Here is a 20,481-nt window from a genome sequence, read left to right as displayed (position 1 = left end):
CCAGCCTCTGCCTCCCGCCTGTTCTCTGCCCTCCACACACGCGGGTCTCTCAGCGTCTGAGTCTGACGTCCTCCCTATCTCGGGGCCTTTGCCAGTGCGTTTTCCCTCCCTCCATCCTGCAGACACCGTTCTCCCCTGCGCGCTTCCCTTCTCCGCTTAGGACCCCTCCCTGGAGAGGCCTTCTGACCGCACCCCGCACGGCTGGGAGGTCTCCCCGTTTCACAGGCTCCTGGTGCTTGTCTGTAATGATGTATTTGGCTAATGTCAGCCTCCACCTTAGGACTGCCGGCCCCATGTTTTTGGTATTTGCTGAATGAATACATTTGTGTTGCCAGTGACAACTTGTGTCTTGGGGTCAGGGTGTGTCTTCCAGAGACCAGTGCCTGGTATGTCACAGGCGACAAAAAGAAGAAGTCTGCTGAATGAAAACGGAAAGGACGTGATGAGAAGCACTCCAGAGTTTCCACAACATCACTACAACTGCCCTCCTAAGTCAAATCAAATCTCCTTCCCTAGAAAATAATGCTGTGCGCTGGGTAATCTTCTGTGGGCTTCCCACACGTGGTCTCACCTGCCCTCACATTTCTTTAATGTTTGTTTATTTTTGAAAGAGGGTGTCAGCAGGGGAGGGGCAGAGAGAGGTAGAGACAGAGGATCCAAAGCAGGCTCTGCGCTGTCAGCACAGAGCCCAATGTAGGGCTCGAACCCATGAACTGTGAGATCGCTACTTGAGCTGAAGTCCGACGCTTAACCGACTGAGCCACCCAGGCCCCCCTTACTACCCACGCTTTAACGACAACTGAGGCAAGCAGGGCTCATAACTGGCTCAAGGTCACATGGCCAGGAAGGAGCAAGGCTGGGATCTGAGCTCCCCGCAAAGCGTGCGGTGGTTGGGGGGAATGACTGCTTCCTGGAACTAAGCGCCTGCAGGGTCGCCCCCACCCCACCCCACCCCCCACCCCCCCCCACCCCCCACCCCCCCCCACCCCCCACCCCCGCCACCATAGGGCAGCACAGCACAGTCGTGTATCACCGCTCGTTGGCCTCCACGTTAAGCAGGAGCCTCGTTTATTTATTTTTCACTATTGGGGAGGAGAGAGGGAGCTGTTTTATGTCTGTATAAACAACCATACTGTGGAAAAGCAGGACAAGCGGCCGCGGAACCTGGCACTTGCTGGCAGAGCGGGTCCGAGCAGGCAGAAGCAGACACGAACAGCACGCATCGAATCGCTTTCCTGTGACCAGTGCTGCCCTCCAGGAATCCTCCTTAGAAGGGAAGAAGTCTCTTGAAATTGAACTGCTTCTTCCAGCAGAATAGCCAGCAACAGCCAAAAAATACATTATGCAACCGGAGTTTATCACCCCGAAGTGGGCAGCTCGGGAAGGATCTGTAGATGCTTTGAAAGACAGATGGTCGCCCTCCCTGCGGCCCTGCCCGCACGCCCGCCACCCATCCACGGGTGTGCGCCCGTGCCAGCGACGTGTTCCTCTGCGAGGGTCTTTCGGGCTTCGTGGGCCAAGAGGCAAAATCAAGCAGAGGAGATGGGTCCTTCAGTAGCAACCGTTTTGAAATGTGAAAAACAGGCGCCTGGGTGGCTCAGCTGGTTAAGGGTCCGACTTTTGATTTCAGCTCAGGCTGCAATCTCACGGTTTGTGGGTTCGCGCCCTGCATCAGGCTCCGTGCTGACAGCGGGGAGCCTGCTTGGGATTCTCTGTCTCCCCCTCTCTGTACCCCTCCCCCCTGTTCTCTCTCTCAAAATAAACTTTAAAAAAAATGTAAAAGCCATTCTTAGCTCACAGAACATACAAAAACAGGCATCAGGCTGGAATCTGCTGACCCCACTATATCCCAATAATAATATTAAAATTTTATTTCCCTGGCCTGTGGGGAGCACTTTGTCAGAGTCTCAGATTTCACGCTACTAACAAGCCAAGGAGGGAGCTTGCCATAAGCTTGTGCATGCGGGCGGAAGACCCGAGTCTCCTGGGTCAGAGGCAAGGCCCAGCGCCCGACTCAACGGCAGTGGCTGGTGTCAGTGTCTCTGCACCGGCTCCTCCCAGGGGACGCAAAGAGCCTAGAAGACACCCGTGTGCTCAGTGGGTTGCACTGAGCTTAGGAACCTAGATCTCCATTATACCCGGCAGGAAGCACGCCTGCCCCTCCTCCAGGGACACACCAACCACATCGATCTTCCAAGACCATTGGGCTAAACAAAGATCCCTGCAAGGGTAGTTAGGATCCCATTGGTGTGTGTGCAGAAATGTCAGAGGCCCGTGGAGAACTGGAACCCGCTCTATGTGCATTTATTGGACAGAGTCTTGGAAATGTGACAGAGTGCTCGCGGTCCTGAAGGTGAGAAGTGTGGGCGCGGCGAGGGTCACCCTCTGCTCAGCGTCACAAGCTGCAGTCAAGGTCGCTGCGGCTGCCTCCTTGCTGGAGCGTGCTTGTTGGCAGAACTCACTCAGTAAACCCGAGATCCCTCTGTTCTTACTGGCTGGTGACCAGGAGCTGCTCTCTATGCCCAGAAGATGCCCTCAGTCCTTTGCCCATAACACAGATGCCTACTTCTCTAAGCCAACAGGAAAGGCTTTATCCCTTTGAATCTCTCCTTCCAAGAAGATCTCGCCCGATTAGTTCAGGCTCACCAAAGATAATCTCCATTTTGATGAACTCCGAGTCCAGTGGTTTGGGGCTTTAGTTACTCCTGCAGTAAGGCTCAGTAATTTCACCAGCAGCCAGACTCACAGCTCCACCCACACTCAAGGGTCTGATACAGGGCTTGTCCACCGGGTGGGGGGGGGGGGGAAATCTCAAAATGCCGCTTACCATATCCATAAGTCTCTGTATTGTCCCTACTCACTGTCACAGTGACTGAGCAGAGACTGAAAATGGTTAAGAACGGGTAGCAACAGGGGTGCTTGGGTGGCTCAGTTGGTTGAGCGTCCGACTTTGGCTCAGGTCATGATCTCAGCGTTCGTGAGTTCGAGCCCCACATTGAGCTCGCTGCTGTCAGCCTGTTAACGCAGAGCCCGCTACACTATGGACCCTCTGCCCCCTCTCTCTGCCCCTCCCCAGCTTGCACTCTCCCCCAAAATAGGTCAATATTTAAAAAAAAACAAACAATGGCCCTGCCCACTTTTACTTACTTACCAGCTGTCCATGTTTTAGGTATAAGCACAGTTATCAATGTCACGGTTTCATTGGATTTAGGATTCTTAAATTGATGGTAACTAGAAAACTTTTTAAGATACAGTAAAAAGAAAAAAAAAAAAAAAAAAAAAACACCTCTACAGAGGCCAGGAGAATAATCTTGACTCAAGCATGACACTTCCTCAAGTTGCTAGGCGTGGGGAATAAGCTTAGGAATCCCCTGAGCCTGCACGGATGGATTAACAAGGCCTAAAGAAATAGCCACAGGATGAACACACCCAAGTTTGGGTAAAAAATGTCAGGTAAATGGGGCAAAGGCCCCCAGAATAGGACAAAAGTATAGGAATAGTATAGGAATAGGAAATCGCAGGATGAAAGCATCCAAAAATAGTAAACGAGATTAGGTGTTCAGGGGGGAAATGCCCCCCAACTTAGTACAACAGCAGAAAACTGCTTTCACAGGAAGGAAGGACCAAATTAGGTGAACAGGTCAACAGCGCTATGAGACCTCGGTAGGGCGCGTAGTCGCCCAGAGAGGAGCTAATTAGCAAAAGAAAGGTGCCTTGTTGACCCTGACGTAGCTTGCTTGGTCTTTCTCATCCCCTAGGCCAGCTTAGGTAAACAGTCTGCTGTAAACAACCTTCCACCCAGTATCAGGAGTCTGTTTTGTATTGACCCAAACCCCTAACAGCGCATGTCTTCAACACCCCCTTTCCCTCCTGCCCATGAGTTCATGTTCACGGTTTCATTGTCTCTTGGTACACGCCCATCACGCTTCTAAGCCTTCTGACCCTAATAAAAACGGAGCAAGGACCCTTACTTGGGGCTCCTGTCTCCTCCCGGACATTAGCCTCTCCTATTTTAATCCTGCGTCTGCCCTGTTGCTGGACAAGAGGGAACTCCAGATCCAGAGTATACGACAGCTGGGTAAGCCTTAGGAGATGATCACAATTTTTTTTCTGGCAGAGAGGGTTCTGGACGGCACAGCCATCGTAACCGCGGCCTCAGTAAGGGCCGCGTGTTTACTGTTCCCCTCTCGGTTCCAGCAGCGCCCCGCCCCCGGCGACCACCGCGCGCTAAGTCAAGTCAGACTGCGGAGGCAGGTTCGCTCGGCTCAATTTTGAGACAGCGTCTGCCGGGCGCCCTGGCTGGAACAGCGATGGGGATCTGGGGGCGAGTTCGGCCTGCAGGCCAACCGTAGGGGCCTCTCTCCTGGCCACGGTCACACTTGGGTTGATAGCAGAGATGCTTTCTGTGCGTCACAGAGAACATTAACGCGTCGACGCAGACGTCGACATTTCCTAATTGTTTACGGCTTCCTCATCTTTCTTCATCTCTCGAGAGATGCGGGGCTTCACGTCTGGCCGGCTTTCCTGCACGTGTGTCCGAGCAGCCACGACGGCAGGTGGCACAGGAGTGTCGCACGAGCGTCAGCAGCTGCCCCGGCGCGGCCTTTGCCCCCTCACCGCGCTGCTCGGCACAGGGAGGGCCCGCCGCGTCTTGGCTCCCGGGGATGTGTTTCCACGCCGCAGCCCCTCGTGCTTTAGGGACCACGGCCCAGCTTCGTGGCTCCGGGGACAGGAGCGCAATGTGCAAAGCAAACAAAACAGAACAAAGATAGGTTGGCTCTGCCGCGGGCTGGGGGGCCTCGCCTCAAGCAAGACTGCGCTGGGGCTCAGAGGGTGCTAAGGGCTCCCTCCTTCCCGGCCTCGGCCTCGGCCTGCCTCGGCTCTCCTCCCCGAGAGCTGGCTCAATTCTCACCTCCCGTAATGAGCTTCCTGTCGGTACAGGAAACCCAGCCCCCAGTAGCTCTGCAGCCATGCTTGTAATTCATGAGAAAGGAGCTCTTTTAGGTGGTGGCTGGAGAGCCAGTCTCACGGAAGGTTCCAGATGGCCCAGGCAGAACCACGCGTCCACCCCCTTGGATCTCTGCCGAAGCCCGAGGTCGGCCATCCGGCGAGGCCGGGCCTGGCAGCCCCTTGGGACAAAGCCGGGACCCCCGAGGACCCGGAGGAGGAGGGCCGGACAGACAAACGGGCAGACGCTCTGGAACACTGGGCTGCCAAGGCCCTCCTACTCGGTGGGTGTCTCTCTGAGGAGAGCAGAGGGCCTGGCAACTGCTGTCAAGTCGGTGCCACCCGTCCCTGTCCCTGTCCTCGGGCCCTGTGCCCCGCGGCCCCTCACTGTTGACGCACGACCAGCCCAGCCCCACGGAGCAGCCTGTGTCCGGGCGACTTTCCCGTCAGGGCCAGAGCTCAGCTCATGTCTTCTACACGGAAAGCCTGAGGGCTTTCTGGAAAACAGAGGAAGTGTGAAGGGAGTGCAGGCGTCATAAATAACAGCAGAGGTGCCAATGTTGGAAGCAACGGGTGCACCGGGATAATTTTGGGATAAAAATTATCGTTGAAAATAAAGGGCCGAAAATAAAGGTTGGCCGTGAAACACAACGGCCCGTCTAGAAATGGAACGTAGGGCTGACTCAGGACTTGCGGGAGGAAAAGCCGCGGGGCCGTCCCCTATCCCGCAACCTGGCCAGTTCGCTGAAAGAGACTTTCATACAATGAAACTGGGTGACAGGGATGTATGGACGTTCATAAAACTATTCTTTTTGCATGTATATTTGGACAATTTCGATGGTTTTTACAAAAAGTTGTGGCATTTTGAATTCAGAAACAAGCCATCTGTGCGTGAACTGTGAACTGTTCGTACCTGAAAAAAGGGAGTCGGAGTGGATTTCTTACCAAAGGAGCGGCGCTGACGCAGCCCCTGGAGGCCGCGGTCCAAAGGAGAGCATTTCTCGGGCTCTCAACACCTCTTTCAAAGAAGAAAGAAGAAGGAGACATTCAGACATCGTAAGTACGACCCTCTCTTGCCCTGGGGACAAGAGGCAGCCTCATTTGCAGCCTCTCAGTGAGTCATCCCACACCCCTGGGCTTCCAGGATGCAAGTAAAACGCATGTTTCTTCTAGTGTGCGCACCCCTGTCTCTCTCCAGACGTCATCATACCTGCGTCACACTGTCCCCAAACACTCGCTCCGATGAGACTCTTCCCCAGGCGTGCTCCATGTCACATACGCTGAGACAAAGGATCGGGAAGAAGCCTTTTGAGGTCAAAAACTTTGAGGGGGCCTCCTATGCTAACTCTCTTCTGGAAAGTGGTGAGGCTCGTCACGAAGACGCCGCGTAAGGGTGATAAAACCCCTCCTCTTGGAGGGCGGCACGTAGTCGTTCCAAAAACGTCCCGCACGACATTCTCTGGTGAACACTGACAAAAGTGCAGCGAGTGACTGAAGTAGCAATTAGTAAAGACGGACCACGCGTTCGCCAAAAGACCGTTTCCAAGCTGGGAGCACTTAACCAGAGCACAGACGGGCTCAGGGGCGCATTTCCAGACAGCCGCGCAGGAGGTGAGGAGGCAGGGACTTCGAGATTCACAGTGAGTCGTCACAACATTAGAACTTTCTTTAACGACACAGAATTGGTGAGTGGTTAGCTCATAGCAACTTTTGGGAAACGTTTGGGAAAGGAAAGTTTTGTTCGCGATTTCCAGGGGCCTAAGCGAGAAGTGGCCCAGGTCGGGCTGTCTTGCAAAATAAACATTAATCTCTGTTTGTATAACCAAACTGGTTTTGTCTGCTCAGGGGATTTTCAAGGCAGGTTTTTTTGCTTTTGATTCTAACACCCGCCAATGTTGGGGGGCAGGGAAGCAGAAACACGAGAACACCCAACGACAGTAAGCACTGGGACTCAGTCTTAGTAATAAAAACCACAAGGACGTATAAGTAACAGATACTGACATTCGGGAAATAGTTTTTCAGAAAGCAAATCTCACTCTTGTGGAAGATCAACTTTGGCCGGCGTGATAGATTCTCACGGGCCAAATATCTGGCAGCGAGGATCCCAGGACGTCGGCACACGTGAGCCCCGTTAAGACAGGGAGGGGGAACGCAACGCAGGGAAACAGGAGTAACACGCGACAGCCTTGGGTCGGGAGGGGAGGACGGCGTCAGAGGGGGAGAGGGACCCAGAGGGAGGTGGGGAGGTGGGAAGGGGCAGGGAAGCCTGCAGGGTATGAGTCTCCGTGGGCAGCCAGTGGAAGGAGTCGGGGGAGGGGGGAGCCCAAACACCTGGAAGCAGAGAGGACTGTCAGCACACGGCCTGGGGCGCTGGGTCCTGGACCTGGGGCCTGCGGTGCATCAGCCGGGGCAGCAGGAGGAGGCCCGGAGGGCGGCAGGGCCAGAGCGTGGGGACGCTCACGGCCACCTGGTGTGACGGGAGTCGGGCTTCTAGACGGAGAACCACCTGCAGGGCAGGCTAGACGGAAGCAAGGAAACCGGGGAGGCTACTGCAATCTCCCGAGTGACAGAGGTCGGGGCTTGGGTCAGGACCTAGTATGTGCGTGGTGGGGACGGTCAGCTTCCGGATCGGTTTTGCACGAAGGCCAACCAGAGCTGACGATGCAGGGACGTGAGGCACAGGCGCGGGGCGGTCAGGGGTGTTCTGGGGCTGCAGCCTGAGAGCCTGGGAGGACGGAGCCCTGGCGGGTGGAGATGGAGACCGAGGACTACGGGCTGTGCGGATCTGGGATGGGGGGCAGAGCGGAGTCTGGGTCGCACAGGCTGTGTCTGCGACGTCCGTCAGAGGTCCGAGGGGAGACGCTGAAGAAACATCGGGCCGGAATCTGGCTAGAGCCCACTCCGGACGCACTGCTGACCGTTGGTCCGCGTCTCGCAGGAGCGGGAGCAGGTGAACCCCCGAGCCCACCCCGGAGGCGTGCGGGCGGGAGGGTCCGGGCTCCGAGGCCGGCACCACGTCCCTGCTGTGGCCCGGGGGAGTCGCAGGACTCTGTCCTGCAGGTGTCTGGCTTCCTGTCCCTCCAGCCTCGCCTGGGCCCTGGGCCCTGCGGTTTGTTCTTCGCCGGCTCCGGGGCTCCCCCCTGGCAACCCGAGCACCGCACCCAGGTCCGGCCCGAGTCCCTGCCTGAGTGGCGCCAAACTAAAGGAGGAGCCGGGACATAAACCCAGGAACTCCACATCCACTGTTGTTCCTTTTTTTTTTTTAAATTGCTTTTAATGTTTATTTTTGAGAGACACAGAGCGTGAGCAGGGGAGGAGAGAGAGAGAGGGAGACACAGAATCCGAAGCAGGTTCCAGGCTCCGAGCTGTCAGCACAGAGCCCGACGCGGGGCTCGAACCCACGAACCGTGAGATCATGACCTGAGCCGAAGGCGGGCGCTTAACCGACTGAGCCGCCCGGGCGCCCCTCCCCCAGCTTTATTGAGGCGGAGTTGACAAAATTATATGTAAATGTACAACATGATGTTTAAAAGACTTTATTCTTTTAGAGTTTTAGGTTCACAGCCAAGTTAGGAGGAAGGTAGATGGCCCCTAGAGCCCCGCGTCCCAGCCCCGCCCCCCCAAGGTCGATGCGTTACAACTGACGAAGGTAAACTGAGGCATCATCGCCCGGCGTCGAATTTGCGTAGGACTCACTCGTGCTCTCACACGTTCTGGGGGTCTCCACAAATGGTAACGAAGCGCACCCAGCACTGCGGTATCACGAAGAGCACTCTCGCGGCCCCAAAACTCCCGTGGGCCCCACCCACCCATCCCTCCCTCTGCTCCCACCCCAACCCCTGGCCACCCCTGACCTTTTAACTGTGTCCACAGGTTTGCCTCTTCCAGAATGTCCTAGAGTTGTGATCATTCAGCACATAGCCTTTTCAGATTTGATTTTCACTCAGTAACGTGTATTTACGGTCCCTCCGCGTCTTTTCGTGACTTGATAGTTGGTTACGGTTTAGCGAATATGGATGTTCCAGGGCGTTTGTCCAGTCACCCGGTTGCTTCCAGGGCTTGGCCATTACACATAGAGCTACAAACATCCGTGTGCAGGTTCTGGGTGGACGTAAGTTTTCAACCCCTTTGGGTGAGTACCAAGGGCGTGACTGCCGGGTCGCGTGGTGAGAGTAGGTTTCGTTTTGTAAGAACCCGCCAAACCGTCTTCCCAAGTGGCTGCGTGACCCTGCGTCCCCGGCAGCAAGCAGTGAGCACTCGCGAGGCCTCGCGTCCTCACCAGCATCCGGTGCCGTCGGAGTTCGGGTTTGGGCCACTCTGGTACGTGCGCAGCGGCGTGACGGCTGTAAACCGCTTGTCCCTGACGGTTTGTGCCGTGGACCGGCTCTTCAGGGGCTTGCCTGCCACCTGTGTGTCTTCTTCGGTGAGGTCTCTGTCAAGGCCACCGATCCATTTTCTGGGCGGGTTGGTTTGCTAATTCTGGAGTTTTGAGTTCTTTGTATGTTCTGGAGAAGTCCTTTCTCAGAGGTGCCTCTTGTAGATATTTTCCCCAAGTCTGTGGCTTGTCTTCTCATTCTCTCGACAGTGTCCTTCAAGAACAGGAGGTTTTCATCTTAACAAGTACAGAGTATTAGTTCGTTCATGACTTGTGTCTTCGGTGTTGGATCTAAGAAGGTACCGCCACACCCAAGGGCACCTTGCTTTTCTGCTATGATATCTTCTAGAAGTTTTATGGTTTTGTGTTTTACATTTAGATCTAGTATCCATTCTGAGTTAATTAAAAAAATCTTTTTTTTTTAATGTTTATTTTTAAGACAGAGCACGAGCGGGAGAGGGGAAGAGAGAGAGGGAGACACAGAATCCGAAGCAGGCTCCAGGCTCCGAGCTGTTAGCACAGAGCCCGACGCGGGGCTCGAACCCACAAACTGTGAGATCATGACCCGAGCCAAAGTTGGACGCTTCACCGACTGAGCCACCCAGGCGCCCCAATTCTGAGTTAATTTTTGTGAAGAGTGTCAGGTCTGGGTCTAGATTCATTCTTTTGCGTGTGGATGCAGTTTTCTAGCAACGTTTGTTGAAAAGACTATCTTCGCTCCATTGAGTTGTCTTTGCCCTTTCGTCAAAGACAAGGTGACTATACTTGTGTGGGTCTCCTTTTGGCCAATGTGCTGATTTATACACACACTGTAAAATGATTATTACCATCAAGTTAAGTAACACATCCATCACCTCACAGGTAAACTTTTATTTGTACGTGTGCATGAACAATGCTTAAGATCTACTCTTAGCAGAGGTGCCTGGGTGGCTCAAGTCAGTTAAGCTTCTGACTTTGGCTCAGGTCATGATCTCATGGTTCATGAATTCGAGCCCCACACCAGGCTCCGTGCTGGTAAGTGCAGAGCCTGTATGGGATGGTCTCTTTCTCCCTCTCTCTGCCCCTCCCCAATCATGCGTTTTCTCTCTCAAAATTAAAAAAAGGATTTACTCTTAGCAAACTTCAAGTATACCGTACAATATTATCAACTACAGTCACATGCCATACCTGTTTCTTCTTCTGAAGTACCTTTAAAAAGGCTTGAATAAAGGTGTAGTATTTACTCTCTTTAGATGGGAAACCATCTAGATTTATAAAAAGATTTCCAACCTCTCCAGAAATCTCAAATGTAAGTTAGTGCAAGGAGTCTGGTAAAGGGCCTTGGCAAAGATGAAAAAGTATCTACAGAAAAGGTATGGGGAGACTTAATATTAGTGCGGGTACAGACTTACGGATACTTTTTATGAAAAATGCAAAGGCTTCTGAAAAGCAGTATGGATACACACACACACACACACACACACACACACACACACACACACACGTACATTTGACCCAGAGTGGCCTCCTCTCTCTGGGGATCACAGAACAAGTAGGGTGCCTTCCCAACCTCTCGGTCAACCCATACAGTAGACGAGATTACGACGGGCCCCGTCACGACAATTTTCCAGAGGAACTGTTTCCCTGCCCTCATTGCAGACAAGGATAAAGAGTCATTCACCGCAAGGCCCTGGGTGAGGCCCAGCAAATTCACTGTGACGAACAGCGAGCCCCACACAGATGCCCTTCTGAGGGTGGGTCACCAACACAGCCCTAGGGAAAGACACGGGTCATGCTGAATCGTGACAATGTGGTGGCCAAGAGTTATAATCGAATGACCCAAGAATCGTTTTCAGAGCCTTTATCAAAAAACCATAAAGGATGTGCTTCTTGGGGGTAATACGGGAGGAAGAGCCATATAACCTTGAAAATTCTGTTTTAGTTTCAATTTCTCTTTTTACGCTTCATTCTCTTAACACCCAATAACCTCAAGGCAGGACTTGCGCATCACACTTTAACAAACACCCAAAAACAAAAGGAACCGCTCTCACTGCGGGATGTGACAAACATGGGGAGACCAGGGGAGCCCTCTGCTCCGAGGGGGAGGGCAGGCCTGCAGGGTCGGGCAGTTTCCGCGGGAGAATTCCCTTCCTAACAAGTGAAACTCCTCGAGCAGTCTTCGGTCCTTACAGAGCCCTACCATCTTCTGTAACTTTTTTCCAGGTCAAGTGAGCTTCTTTGGGAAAGAAAAGAACTATTCAACAATAACGAGGGAGTGATTAGAGACGAATTAGCACATGTAAAACTTTAAGAAAGACCCCAAGGGGCACCTGGCTGGCTCTGCATTTCCGCCCAGGCCAAAGTCTCACAGCTCGTTAGCGTTGGGCTCTGTGCTGACCTCTGTGCTGACGGCAGGGAGCCTGTTTGGGCTTCCCCGGCTCCCTCTTTCTCTGCCCCACCCCCGCTCACTGTGTCTGTCTGTCTGTCTGTCTCTCTCTCTCTCTCTCAATAACATTTAAAAAGAAGAAAGGAGGGGCTCCTGGGTGGCTCAGTCGGTTGAGGGTCTGACTTCGGCTCAGGTCGTGATCTCATGGCTCTTGAGTTCAAGCCCCGCATCGGGCTCTGTGCTGACAGCTCAGAGCCTGGAGCCTGTTCCAGATTCTGTGTCTCCCTCTCGCCCTGACTGTCCCGCGTTCATGCTCTTTCTCTGTCTCAACAATAAATAAACGTCAAAAAAAAAAAAGAAAAGAAAAGAAAAAAGGAAAGCACCGAGAATTTGTTTTTTAATTAAAAACTGAAGATCATGGGGCGCCTGGGTGGCGCAGTCGGTTAAGCGTCCGACTTCAGCCAGGTCACGATCTCGCGGTCCGTGAGTTCGAGCCCCGCAACAGGCTCTGGGCTGATGGCTCGGAGCCTGGAGCCTGTTTCCGATTCTGTGTCTCCCTCTCTCTCGGCTCCTCCCCAGTTCATGCTCTGTCTCTCTCTGTCCCAAAAATAAAAATAAAAAAAAAAAAAAAAAAAACCTGAAGATCATTTACAGTTCTAGAACACACCACCGCCGAGACAGGTCGCGACACTCCGGTCCCACATGCTCAGGGCCTGGCTGGCGGTGCTGTCACCCGCACCAGCAGACGCTGTGCTAGGTTCCGGCTGACACGGAGGCTGCGTCGGGCCTCGAGCCGCTCCACCCAGAGATGGTGGGAAGCAGGCCGTGGAGACAGGCGCACCAGACACGGCAGAGGGGGTCCCCAGGAGCGTCCTGAAGTGCCGAGGGCACGGGTGGCCCTCTCAGCAGCACGATGCCCTCGGGACCGAGCCTGGAGCCGCTGGACGGTGCGCTGGTCATGAGGGGACTGCAGTGAGGTCATACGTGTTAGGAGCGCACGTGCCTACAGAGGGTTCAGAGGGAGAAGGGAGCTGTACGCTGACCCGACATGTGCCTCGAAGGCCTCTGCTGACACAATGCAGTGGGGACAGGTCCCGGGCGCCGCTTAACGTTGGTCTGGCTCACAGCCAGCGGGTCCCCAGGCCCGGTCCTCCAGGCCTGACCACGGTCGCTTCCGTCTGCCTCAAGACAGGGGTTTCTCGTGTTGCTCGGGCGTTTAAAGCAAAAAATGGGGCGCCTGGGCGGCCCAGTCGGCTGAGGCCATGAGCTCCCGGTCTGGTTCATGAGCTCGAGCCCCACGCACAAAGCCCGTTCCAGATCTTCCGTCCCTTTCTCTCTCTGTCCCTTCCCGGCTCATGCTCTTTCAAAAATAAACAAAACATAAAATAACAACAAAAGAAACGAAGGTCACCAGCAGAGGTCCAGACACCAGAGCAGGCCTCGCTGCTTATCACCCGCTGGCTTTGAAAACGCAGAACAAGCGCTTGCTGGAAAACACAGATCTCACGGGTCTCTTCTCGCAGTTTTCGGAGAGTCTGTCTGAATACCTTTAAGCGGACCCATCGATTCGCTAGGGCCTGTCACAAAGAAGGAAGTCCCAGCCAGCGTCGAGATTCCTAAATCTAAATAACTAGACATTCTTCTGGTTTTAAAAAAAATCACAGACCAAATATGGGAGTAATCATCTCCTCTCTCCACAGTCCTATTTCTCGACTTTTATTTTTGGTTTCCTAGGCTTCAGCAAAACAACGTGGTCGCTACTAACTTACAATTACATTCGGGAGAACCCGTCACCGAACAGAGCAGGGCTGCCTCACTGACATCCACCGAGCGGAGAATCTGCGAAGAATCACGCGCCCTGGCTCACGTGGCGCAGTCCTGCTGTCCGCACGGTAAGCAGAGGAGAGGTAGCCACCGAGGGGTAGAGGACTGGACCTCACGCTCCTTTCCTCCCCAGGAAAGGAGACTGGCCTTTAGCAGACCTCCGTGGCTGGGGACCCCGCTCAGGCGGCCGGACAGAACGCCGCCAGCTGGGGGCTCGACCGTGGACTTCTCACGATCCCAGAGGCCACGTCCAAGATCAAGGTGTCAGTGATCTGCCTTCCGGGGAGGGCTCTCTTCCTGGCTTTGCTGTGTCCTCAAGCCGCCTTTCCTCTTTCCTCAGTGGCAAGGGCAGGCAGGAAGTGAGCTCGTTAACCTGAATTACTTCCGCACAGGCCCCATCTGTATCTACTGAAAGGGTGGGCCTATGCCGGCCGACTCCATCTTGTTCTGGGTCCTTCACCTTGACCACGCCTCCTCCCCTTGAGTAACCTCCCGCTCACACTCACCCGTTCAAACTTCCCGATCAAAACACGCCCGGCGACCTGCGTAACAGGACTCAGATCCTTCCCCAGCCAATCGGCTGAGGCCACAGCCATTACCTCACCAACTGCCCCTAGGCCCCAATAAAACCTTTGTCCTTTTGAAACTCGCTCTCTCTCCGGTATCTCACCGCTGTGTCATCTCACCGCTGCGTCGGTGCAGGTAGGGGATTGAGCTCGAGCCAGCTCGAATAAAGGCTCTTTGCTTTTGCATCGGACTCGGCTCCCTGGTGGTCTTTGGGGATCACGAATTCTGGGCATAACAATACCGGCCACATTGGGGGTCAGGGCTTCAACATATGAACTTGGGGGACACAGTCCATCGCAGCTATGACTCAGGTAAGGTGGCCTCTGGGTTTTAAAATTAGGTTAAAGCAGGATTTGTACGCCAAAGAGACACTCTGCGGAGGTGCTGGATGCCTAGTTCGGACACCTGCTGTGGCGGAGCAGCGAGTCCGACCGACCCGTCACAGAGAAGGGGCTGTTCCCGAGCAGCTCTCCCGTCCCGTTCCGGAACTACCAGGATGTGAACATTAAGAGACCTCTGGAAATGGAGACCAAGGTCTTTCTACGACACGTGACCTAAGGCACCAGGCTCACCCGTTGGGACTGATCCCACTGGGACCGACGTGTGGCTTCACGGCGCCGGTTCACCACCACGCAGGCTGCCCACCCGGGACCGGCTCTCCGGATTTGTTTCGTTTTGCCCACATCCCATGAGCCTGTCCTGAAAGAAGGCAGAGATCCTCTCGGCTTTCTCGACCCCCAGCAATGGAGCCGCCTCGTCGCTCTGGCGTAGAAGACACGGGGACGCTCCATCAGCCTCCGTCTGCAAAGCACCAGGAACACATTTTGAGAGCAGCAGCAGCTTTTGAAAAGCTGGTATCTTCCACGACACAGCGCCCCGCCTGGTCTACGCGGCAGCCCTCAAATGTCTCCGGGAGCTGACAAAGCAGACAGAACCACGACTCTCTGGAGCTGTAATGAGGCAGCTGCACGTTAGGCAACCCCAAGAAGGAACGTGCTTCCTGAAGGCGTCCTGTTCCCCTTCTCACGAAAAGCGGCCGGGCCTCCTCCTACCTAGAGCTCCACGCACTCTCGGTTCCGCACGGACGGTACGTGCACTCGTGCAAACTGCCCAGCAGCCTGGAAGGTCTGGGAGGCACGATCTCTCGCCTCTGTACTTCCAATCCTGGGCCCATGAAGAGGCGCCACCCCATTAAAGCAAAATCAGACGTTCGGGGGGGAGCAGGGCAGTGGCGGCAGCGAGGGCGCTGTGGGATCTTCCCGAGTCTTCACCTGAAACAGAACCGCGGACGTGACGGAACGAGGTGACCGGAAGCACCGGCAGGGACGCGGAGCGAACCGGAACTCTCCTGCCGTGCTGGTGGGAAAGTCGAATGGCCAGAGGGGTCAGCTGGCGTTCCTTGAAGTCGAGCACCCACTGCCCTGTGGCCCAGCTGTTCCACTTAGAGAAATCAGAGCACGTGCTCGCAGAAGGACTGGCCCGTCGGTGCTCAGGCAGCTCTCTCCACAACAGCCCAAACGGAGGGGACAGCCTCGAACGGGAGGATGGGCGCAGACTGAGACATGCCTACAAGGGGCACCACCTAGCAGTGAAGGGAAGCCAACTACTGATACCCATGTGGGCGGGGGGGTGGGGGGGGGAATGTGGGCGGGGGCAAAATAATTACACCGACGAAAAGAAACTCCGGCCACAGACAGTTTATGTTGCATGACTCTATTTATACAAAATCCGAGAGAACACATATTAGTCTACAGAGACAGAAAGCAAACGGAAGGTCTCCCGGGGGATGGGGTCAAAGAGGGAAGGATCTCAGAGGGGCGGGGGGGGGGGGGGGGGTGACAGGCAGTCCTGGAGAGAGTTTCCCCAGGTGAGTCCACGGCCCACTTTACCTTCACGACATTTGCTGCCTGTCGATCACACCGCCACAAAGCCGCTAAAAAGCACAGCGGTGTGGGGACTCCACAAAGCCAACGTGCGGCAGTGAAGGGCACGGCCCGCCCAGCACAGCCCGCACACCCACGGCGAAAAGCACAGCGGGGCCACTGGGTCCTGACGGGCCCCTGAAAAGACAACCCCAAAGGAAACAGCGGGTGTCCACTGCAAACAAAGCATGGCGGGCCGGCCTGAGGCCGGTGGCTGGAGCAGGGCAGCTGTCCTCCCCCGGTGGTGACGGGTGCAAGGGACCCGCTTCAAGAAGGTCTGAGGGCTGGAGCCGTGGAGCCCGAGATCCACCGCAGCCGAGCCGGCAGGGACCCGTGTTGTGGGGACACAGCCAGCAGCACAGCACAGGGACGACAGACAGGAAGGAGAGGGACCCAATGCAAGCGGGGCAGGGCCAGAGCCGGGAGAGTGCTGGGAGCCAGCCGCCACATTTTTAGCATTATTCAAGATTCAAAAGAGCAGAGAGCTCTGTGGAGTGAGAAAAACGACCTGAACTAAATGTTTAGGAAAATGAGCGACAGGAAAGTGTCGATCCCACGCAGAGCTATTCTCAGAAAAAAGAAAAGGAAAATAAAAGCCTGCTGACAGCGAGAGCACTCCAGACAGACACCACACAGGTCCAAATGTGCGGCTTCAAAGCCTCAAACGACGAGATCCAAGATGGGAGGGCAGCAAATTAGTCCTAGAAAACACCAGAAATAAGGTGACAGAGCTCAAGAAAACTAGAAAGACAACTACTTTCAGAAATGAGAATCGAGAGCAAATGAAGACAGTAAGTAATGCCTTCAGAGACAGGACGTCACCAGGAGGACAACTTTTAAAAAACAAAGGAAACTTAAAACATAAATGAGATTCAAGAAAAAGAGGAAAAGACCAAGGATGGCTAAACCAGATGTTCCCATACACAGAACAAGGTCCCTCAACCCCAAAGAAAACCAAGAAAAACAGAACTCTAAGCCACAATTCAAGGCAAGCTTCCTGAAGTAGCAGATTTGGAAATATACGCGCCAAGAGCTCACCATATTCCTGCAAATTCTGACCGCGGGCAACCGACGCGGGACACAGGGACACAGTCTGACACAGTAAGGACTGGAGAGACAAGAACAAGAAACCCACGCCTTGGACATCTAGGCAAAGAGCACATGACTTATAAGAAGGAACGTAAGACTCGTTAGACTTTTCATGCTGGAAGAAAACAAAATCGGTAGTTTAGATGCTCAAGGAAAGAAAATGTGAGCCAAGGATTTCTATCCTACTGCTTTCAAGCATAAAGCAAACAAACAAAGTTCAACGTGGGGAGCTCAGGGAATTTGGTTTCCAAGAGGACACTGACCGAACACTGGCTGTGTGGCCATGAAATGCACAGGAGGAAAACCAGAGGAGGGCAAGAGGGGGAGATCTTATCAAGTAATGGCCGGCAACGTACACCCAGCACTGTTTTCACTAGAATACGCGTTAGTGTTCGTATCCACACACTGCATGTTCAAGTGGAAAAAAGCAAGCTGGTAATTAAGGAATATCCATCCCAGGATCCTCAGTGTAGAAGGAGACACAGACATAATATAGAAGAGTTAAGTACTCTGAAATCCTGAGTTTCTATTGAGAATATCAACACAAACTCAAATATTTTATCTTTAAAATATGTGTACGTGCATGTTTTAGAATTCTGTTCCCTGAAAAGGCCTAGAGGCAAAGACCAACCCCACAGCAATGAGCACCTGAAATACCTTTTTTATCAGGGGCACCCAGCTGTCTCAGTCAGCAAAGCAGGCAACTCTTGATCTTGGGGTCATGAGTTCAAGCCCCATATTGGGTGTGGACATTCCTTACCTTGAAAGAAAGGAAGGGAGGGAGGGAGAGAGGGAGAAAGAAAGGAGGGAGGGAAAGAGAGAGAGAAAGAAAGAAAAAAAGAAAGAGAGGAAGGGAGGGAAAGAAGGAGAGAAACAAAAAGGGAGGGAAAGAAAGAGAGGGGAGGGGAGGAGTGGGGAGGGAGGGGAGATTCTTAGAGGAACAGCCAATTCCAGATCTGGAGGAGGAAATGTACAGATGGGTCTTGAGTCCCCACACAGCAGACGGCAATGGAGCAGATGACTGGGGGCACATACATGCGTGGCCTGTGTGTGAGCATGCCAGGGCACGTGGACTGCGCACGAGTGTGCCCGTGGTCTACACGTGTAAATGGGTGTGGTCAGTGCACATGTGTGTCCACATGAATATCCAAAGAAATCAAGAGCCAACCGGAAGAACCTCCCTCCTACAGGCCAAAGAAGCTACCATGTGGTTTCAATAAAGATAAAAACCGCGATGACCTGAAACCTGTCAAGCAGGCAAAAGTACACAAGCTCACGACACACGTTATGAAAATATATAAATAAAAAACCTTGATCGGTCGCCCTCTAAAGACGACAGACCAATCATCTTTGCGTGTCTGCTGACTTCCCTAAATGAACGCCCCCACGGCACAACCAGACAGGCGACAGGAAGCATCTTCTGAAACCACTCCAGCCGATAACTATGGGCAACGTCCCAGAGTGTCACCACTTTGGAGCCTGAACGACGAGTGGATCCGGACACTGAGCACCGGCAGCTGCCAACGCCAAGAAGACGACCACAGCCTGCAGCTGCAAGTGACCGCACGCGACCATCTATCGTTTGCTGAACACGTGGAACCCGATCCTGATCAAGCCTCTGGGTCCCGCTGCCAACTTGCAGGAAATTCAGAAGACAAAAGAAAATGCCAGACTGTGCCGGGAGAGTGTATATGGAAACCTAGACCGTGGGAAACGACAGGACAAGTGGCCCAGGTTCCTCAACGGGTAAACCTTGTGAGGATCCCAATAAATGGCAGGGGAACCTGTAAATTAAAGAAACTTAAGAAATCTCAAGTTAAAAAAAAAAGTACACAAGGCCGAATTACCATAAAGAAACACAAGCAAGTCATTTCTATAAAAGTCAGGATTAATTTTGGAGGGAGGGAGGGGCTGTGATTGGAGAACGTGGAGAGCCTTTCTGGGGTGTCCAGCCAAGTTCTAGTTCTCGCCTGGGAATTAGCCTTACAGTAATAATTCAAGAAACTATACATTTGTGTCATTTTCTGTGTGTTTTTATGATAAAACAAAGTAGTAAACAAATAAAGGTAAAAGTAAACAATTATATCAAACTTTAACTTGCACAGTGCTTTTAAGAAAAACAGCCAAAGTGGGGCGCCTGGGTGGCTCAGTCGGTTAAGCGTCCAACTTTGGCTCAGGTCGTGATCTCACGGCTTGTGGGTTCGAGCCCCACGTCGGGCTCTGTGCTGACAGCTCAGAGCCTGGAGCCTCCTTCGGATTCTGTGTCTCCCTCTCTCTGCCCCTTCCCCAGCTCACAGTCTGTCTCTCAAAAATAAACAAACGTTAAAAAAAATTAAAACAAAACAAAAAACAGCCAAAGAAATTTTAAAAGGTTTATTTATGCATTTTGCTATGTAAGTAACGGCTCCTATCAGTGGTCAAGCAGCCAGGACTACGGACGTGCAGGCCTGCCTTGCGCACAGGTGCCCGGGCAGGTAAGACCCAGTCGGCTCTCTCTGCACCGAGGTGTGGGCCCAGCCCTGACTTGCTCTACTCCACAGAGAGGTACAAGTCAACCAGAATATTCTGAGACTGAATCCTGCCAACTGTAAGGTAAATAAACACTTTTAGAATACTTCCAGACTTCCGGTCTGCATTTTAAAACCACTGCTGTATTCATGCCTTATTAAATCAAGTCCTAAAATTTCTGTCCAGATGGTCATAAAACTAATGAGAACAGTGTCCAACCCAATAAAGCATAATGCTGAAATCTCAAATAATGCTCAGATCTCAAATTTGTTCAACGTATTATACATGTAACCACAGGGAATCACAGAATGACCTTCTGATGTACTTTCGGATTTATTTTTCACACCAGTAAGGAAAGGTAAGAAAAGAGTCACTCACGGAAGCTTTTCCAAGAATTAAAATTGCTTCGTTCAGTCTTCAGATTGCTTAGCTCCTTCTCTTGCTAATCTGTCAGCTTCTTCATTGCCTATAAATCCCGAATGACCAGGAACATGCATCTGTTAAATAAATTGTTTCTTTTATCTTCACTGGTTTTTTACATAAGCAATACACGAGTACACCCTTACTGTAAAAAACACAGCTGTTCCCAGTGGCCAGAGCGGGACAGGACTCGCCTCCCCACCCCCCGACACAGTTCGACAGCACAGCCTGCCTACCCAGGGCACCTGTGCAATGCAGGCAATTGCAACAATCCCATTCTCATTCTCCACAAACTTGATTTTCCTGTTTGTATTGCTTTCTTTCCCCACTGAAAGATGGAACTGGGAGGGCTTTCCCGGCAAAACACATGTATGTACAGACACACAAATATGTATCCGATGCACGTACTTTATTGTCTTTAAATGCTGTCCAAAAGAAGGGATGTATGTATATAACCACTGTTC

General features: G+C 53.0%; 1 protein-coding gene across 4 annotated transcripts in view; it reads right to left on the bottom strand.

The window, feature by feature from the left end:
- Positions 1-1,247: 1,247 nt before the first annotated feature.
- Positions 1,248-20,481, bottom strand: part of RNASEH1 (ribonuclease H1) — a 29,697-nt gene continuing 10,463 nt past the window's right edge. For 2 of the 4 annotated variants that reach the window (XM_042982583.1, XM_042982586.1), the window contains exons 8-9: positions 19,976-20,094; positions 19,448-19,674 (exon numbers count right to left, since the gene is read on the bottom strand). In XM_042982583.1, the coding sequence (XP_042838517.1) occupies positions 20,008-20,094 (87 nt within the window). In that variant the 3' untranslated portion in view covers positions 19,448-19,674; positions 19,976-20,007. Of the gene's footprint in view, positions 1,267-8,797; positions 9,537-19,447; positions 19,675-19,975; positions 20,095-20,481 lie in introns of those variants that run through there. The other 2 variants (XM_042982584.1, XM_042982585.1) reach the window with 2 other exon arrangements.

The sequence above is a fragment of the Panthera tigris genome, chromosome A3 (genome assembly GCF_018350195.1).
Source record: "Panthera tigris isolate Pti1 chromosome A3, P.tigris_Pti1_mat1.1, whole genome shotgun sequence".
NCBI lineage: Eukaryota > Metazoa > Chordata > Mammalia > Carnivora > Felidae > Panthera > Panthera tigris.
The sequence above is the reverse complement of the archived record's forward strand: the minus strand, read 5'-3'. Positions and strand labels throughout refer to the sequence as shown.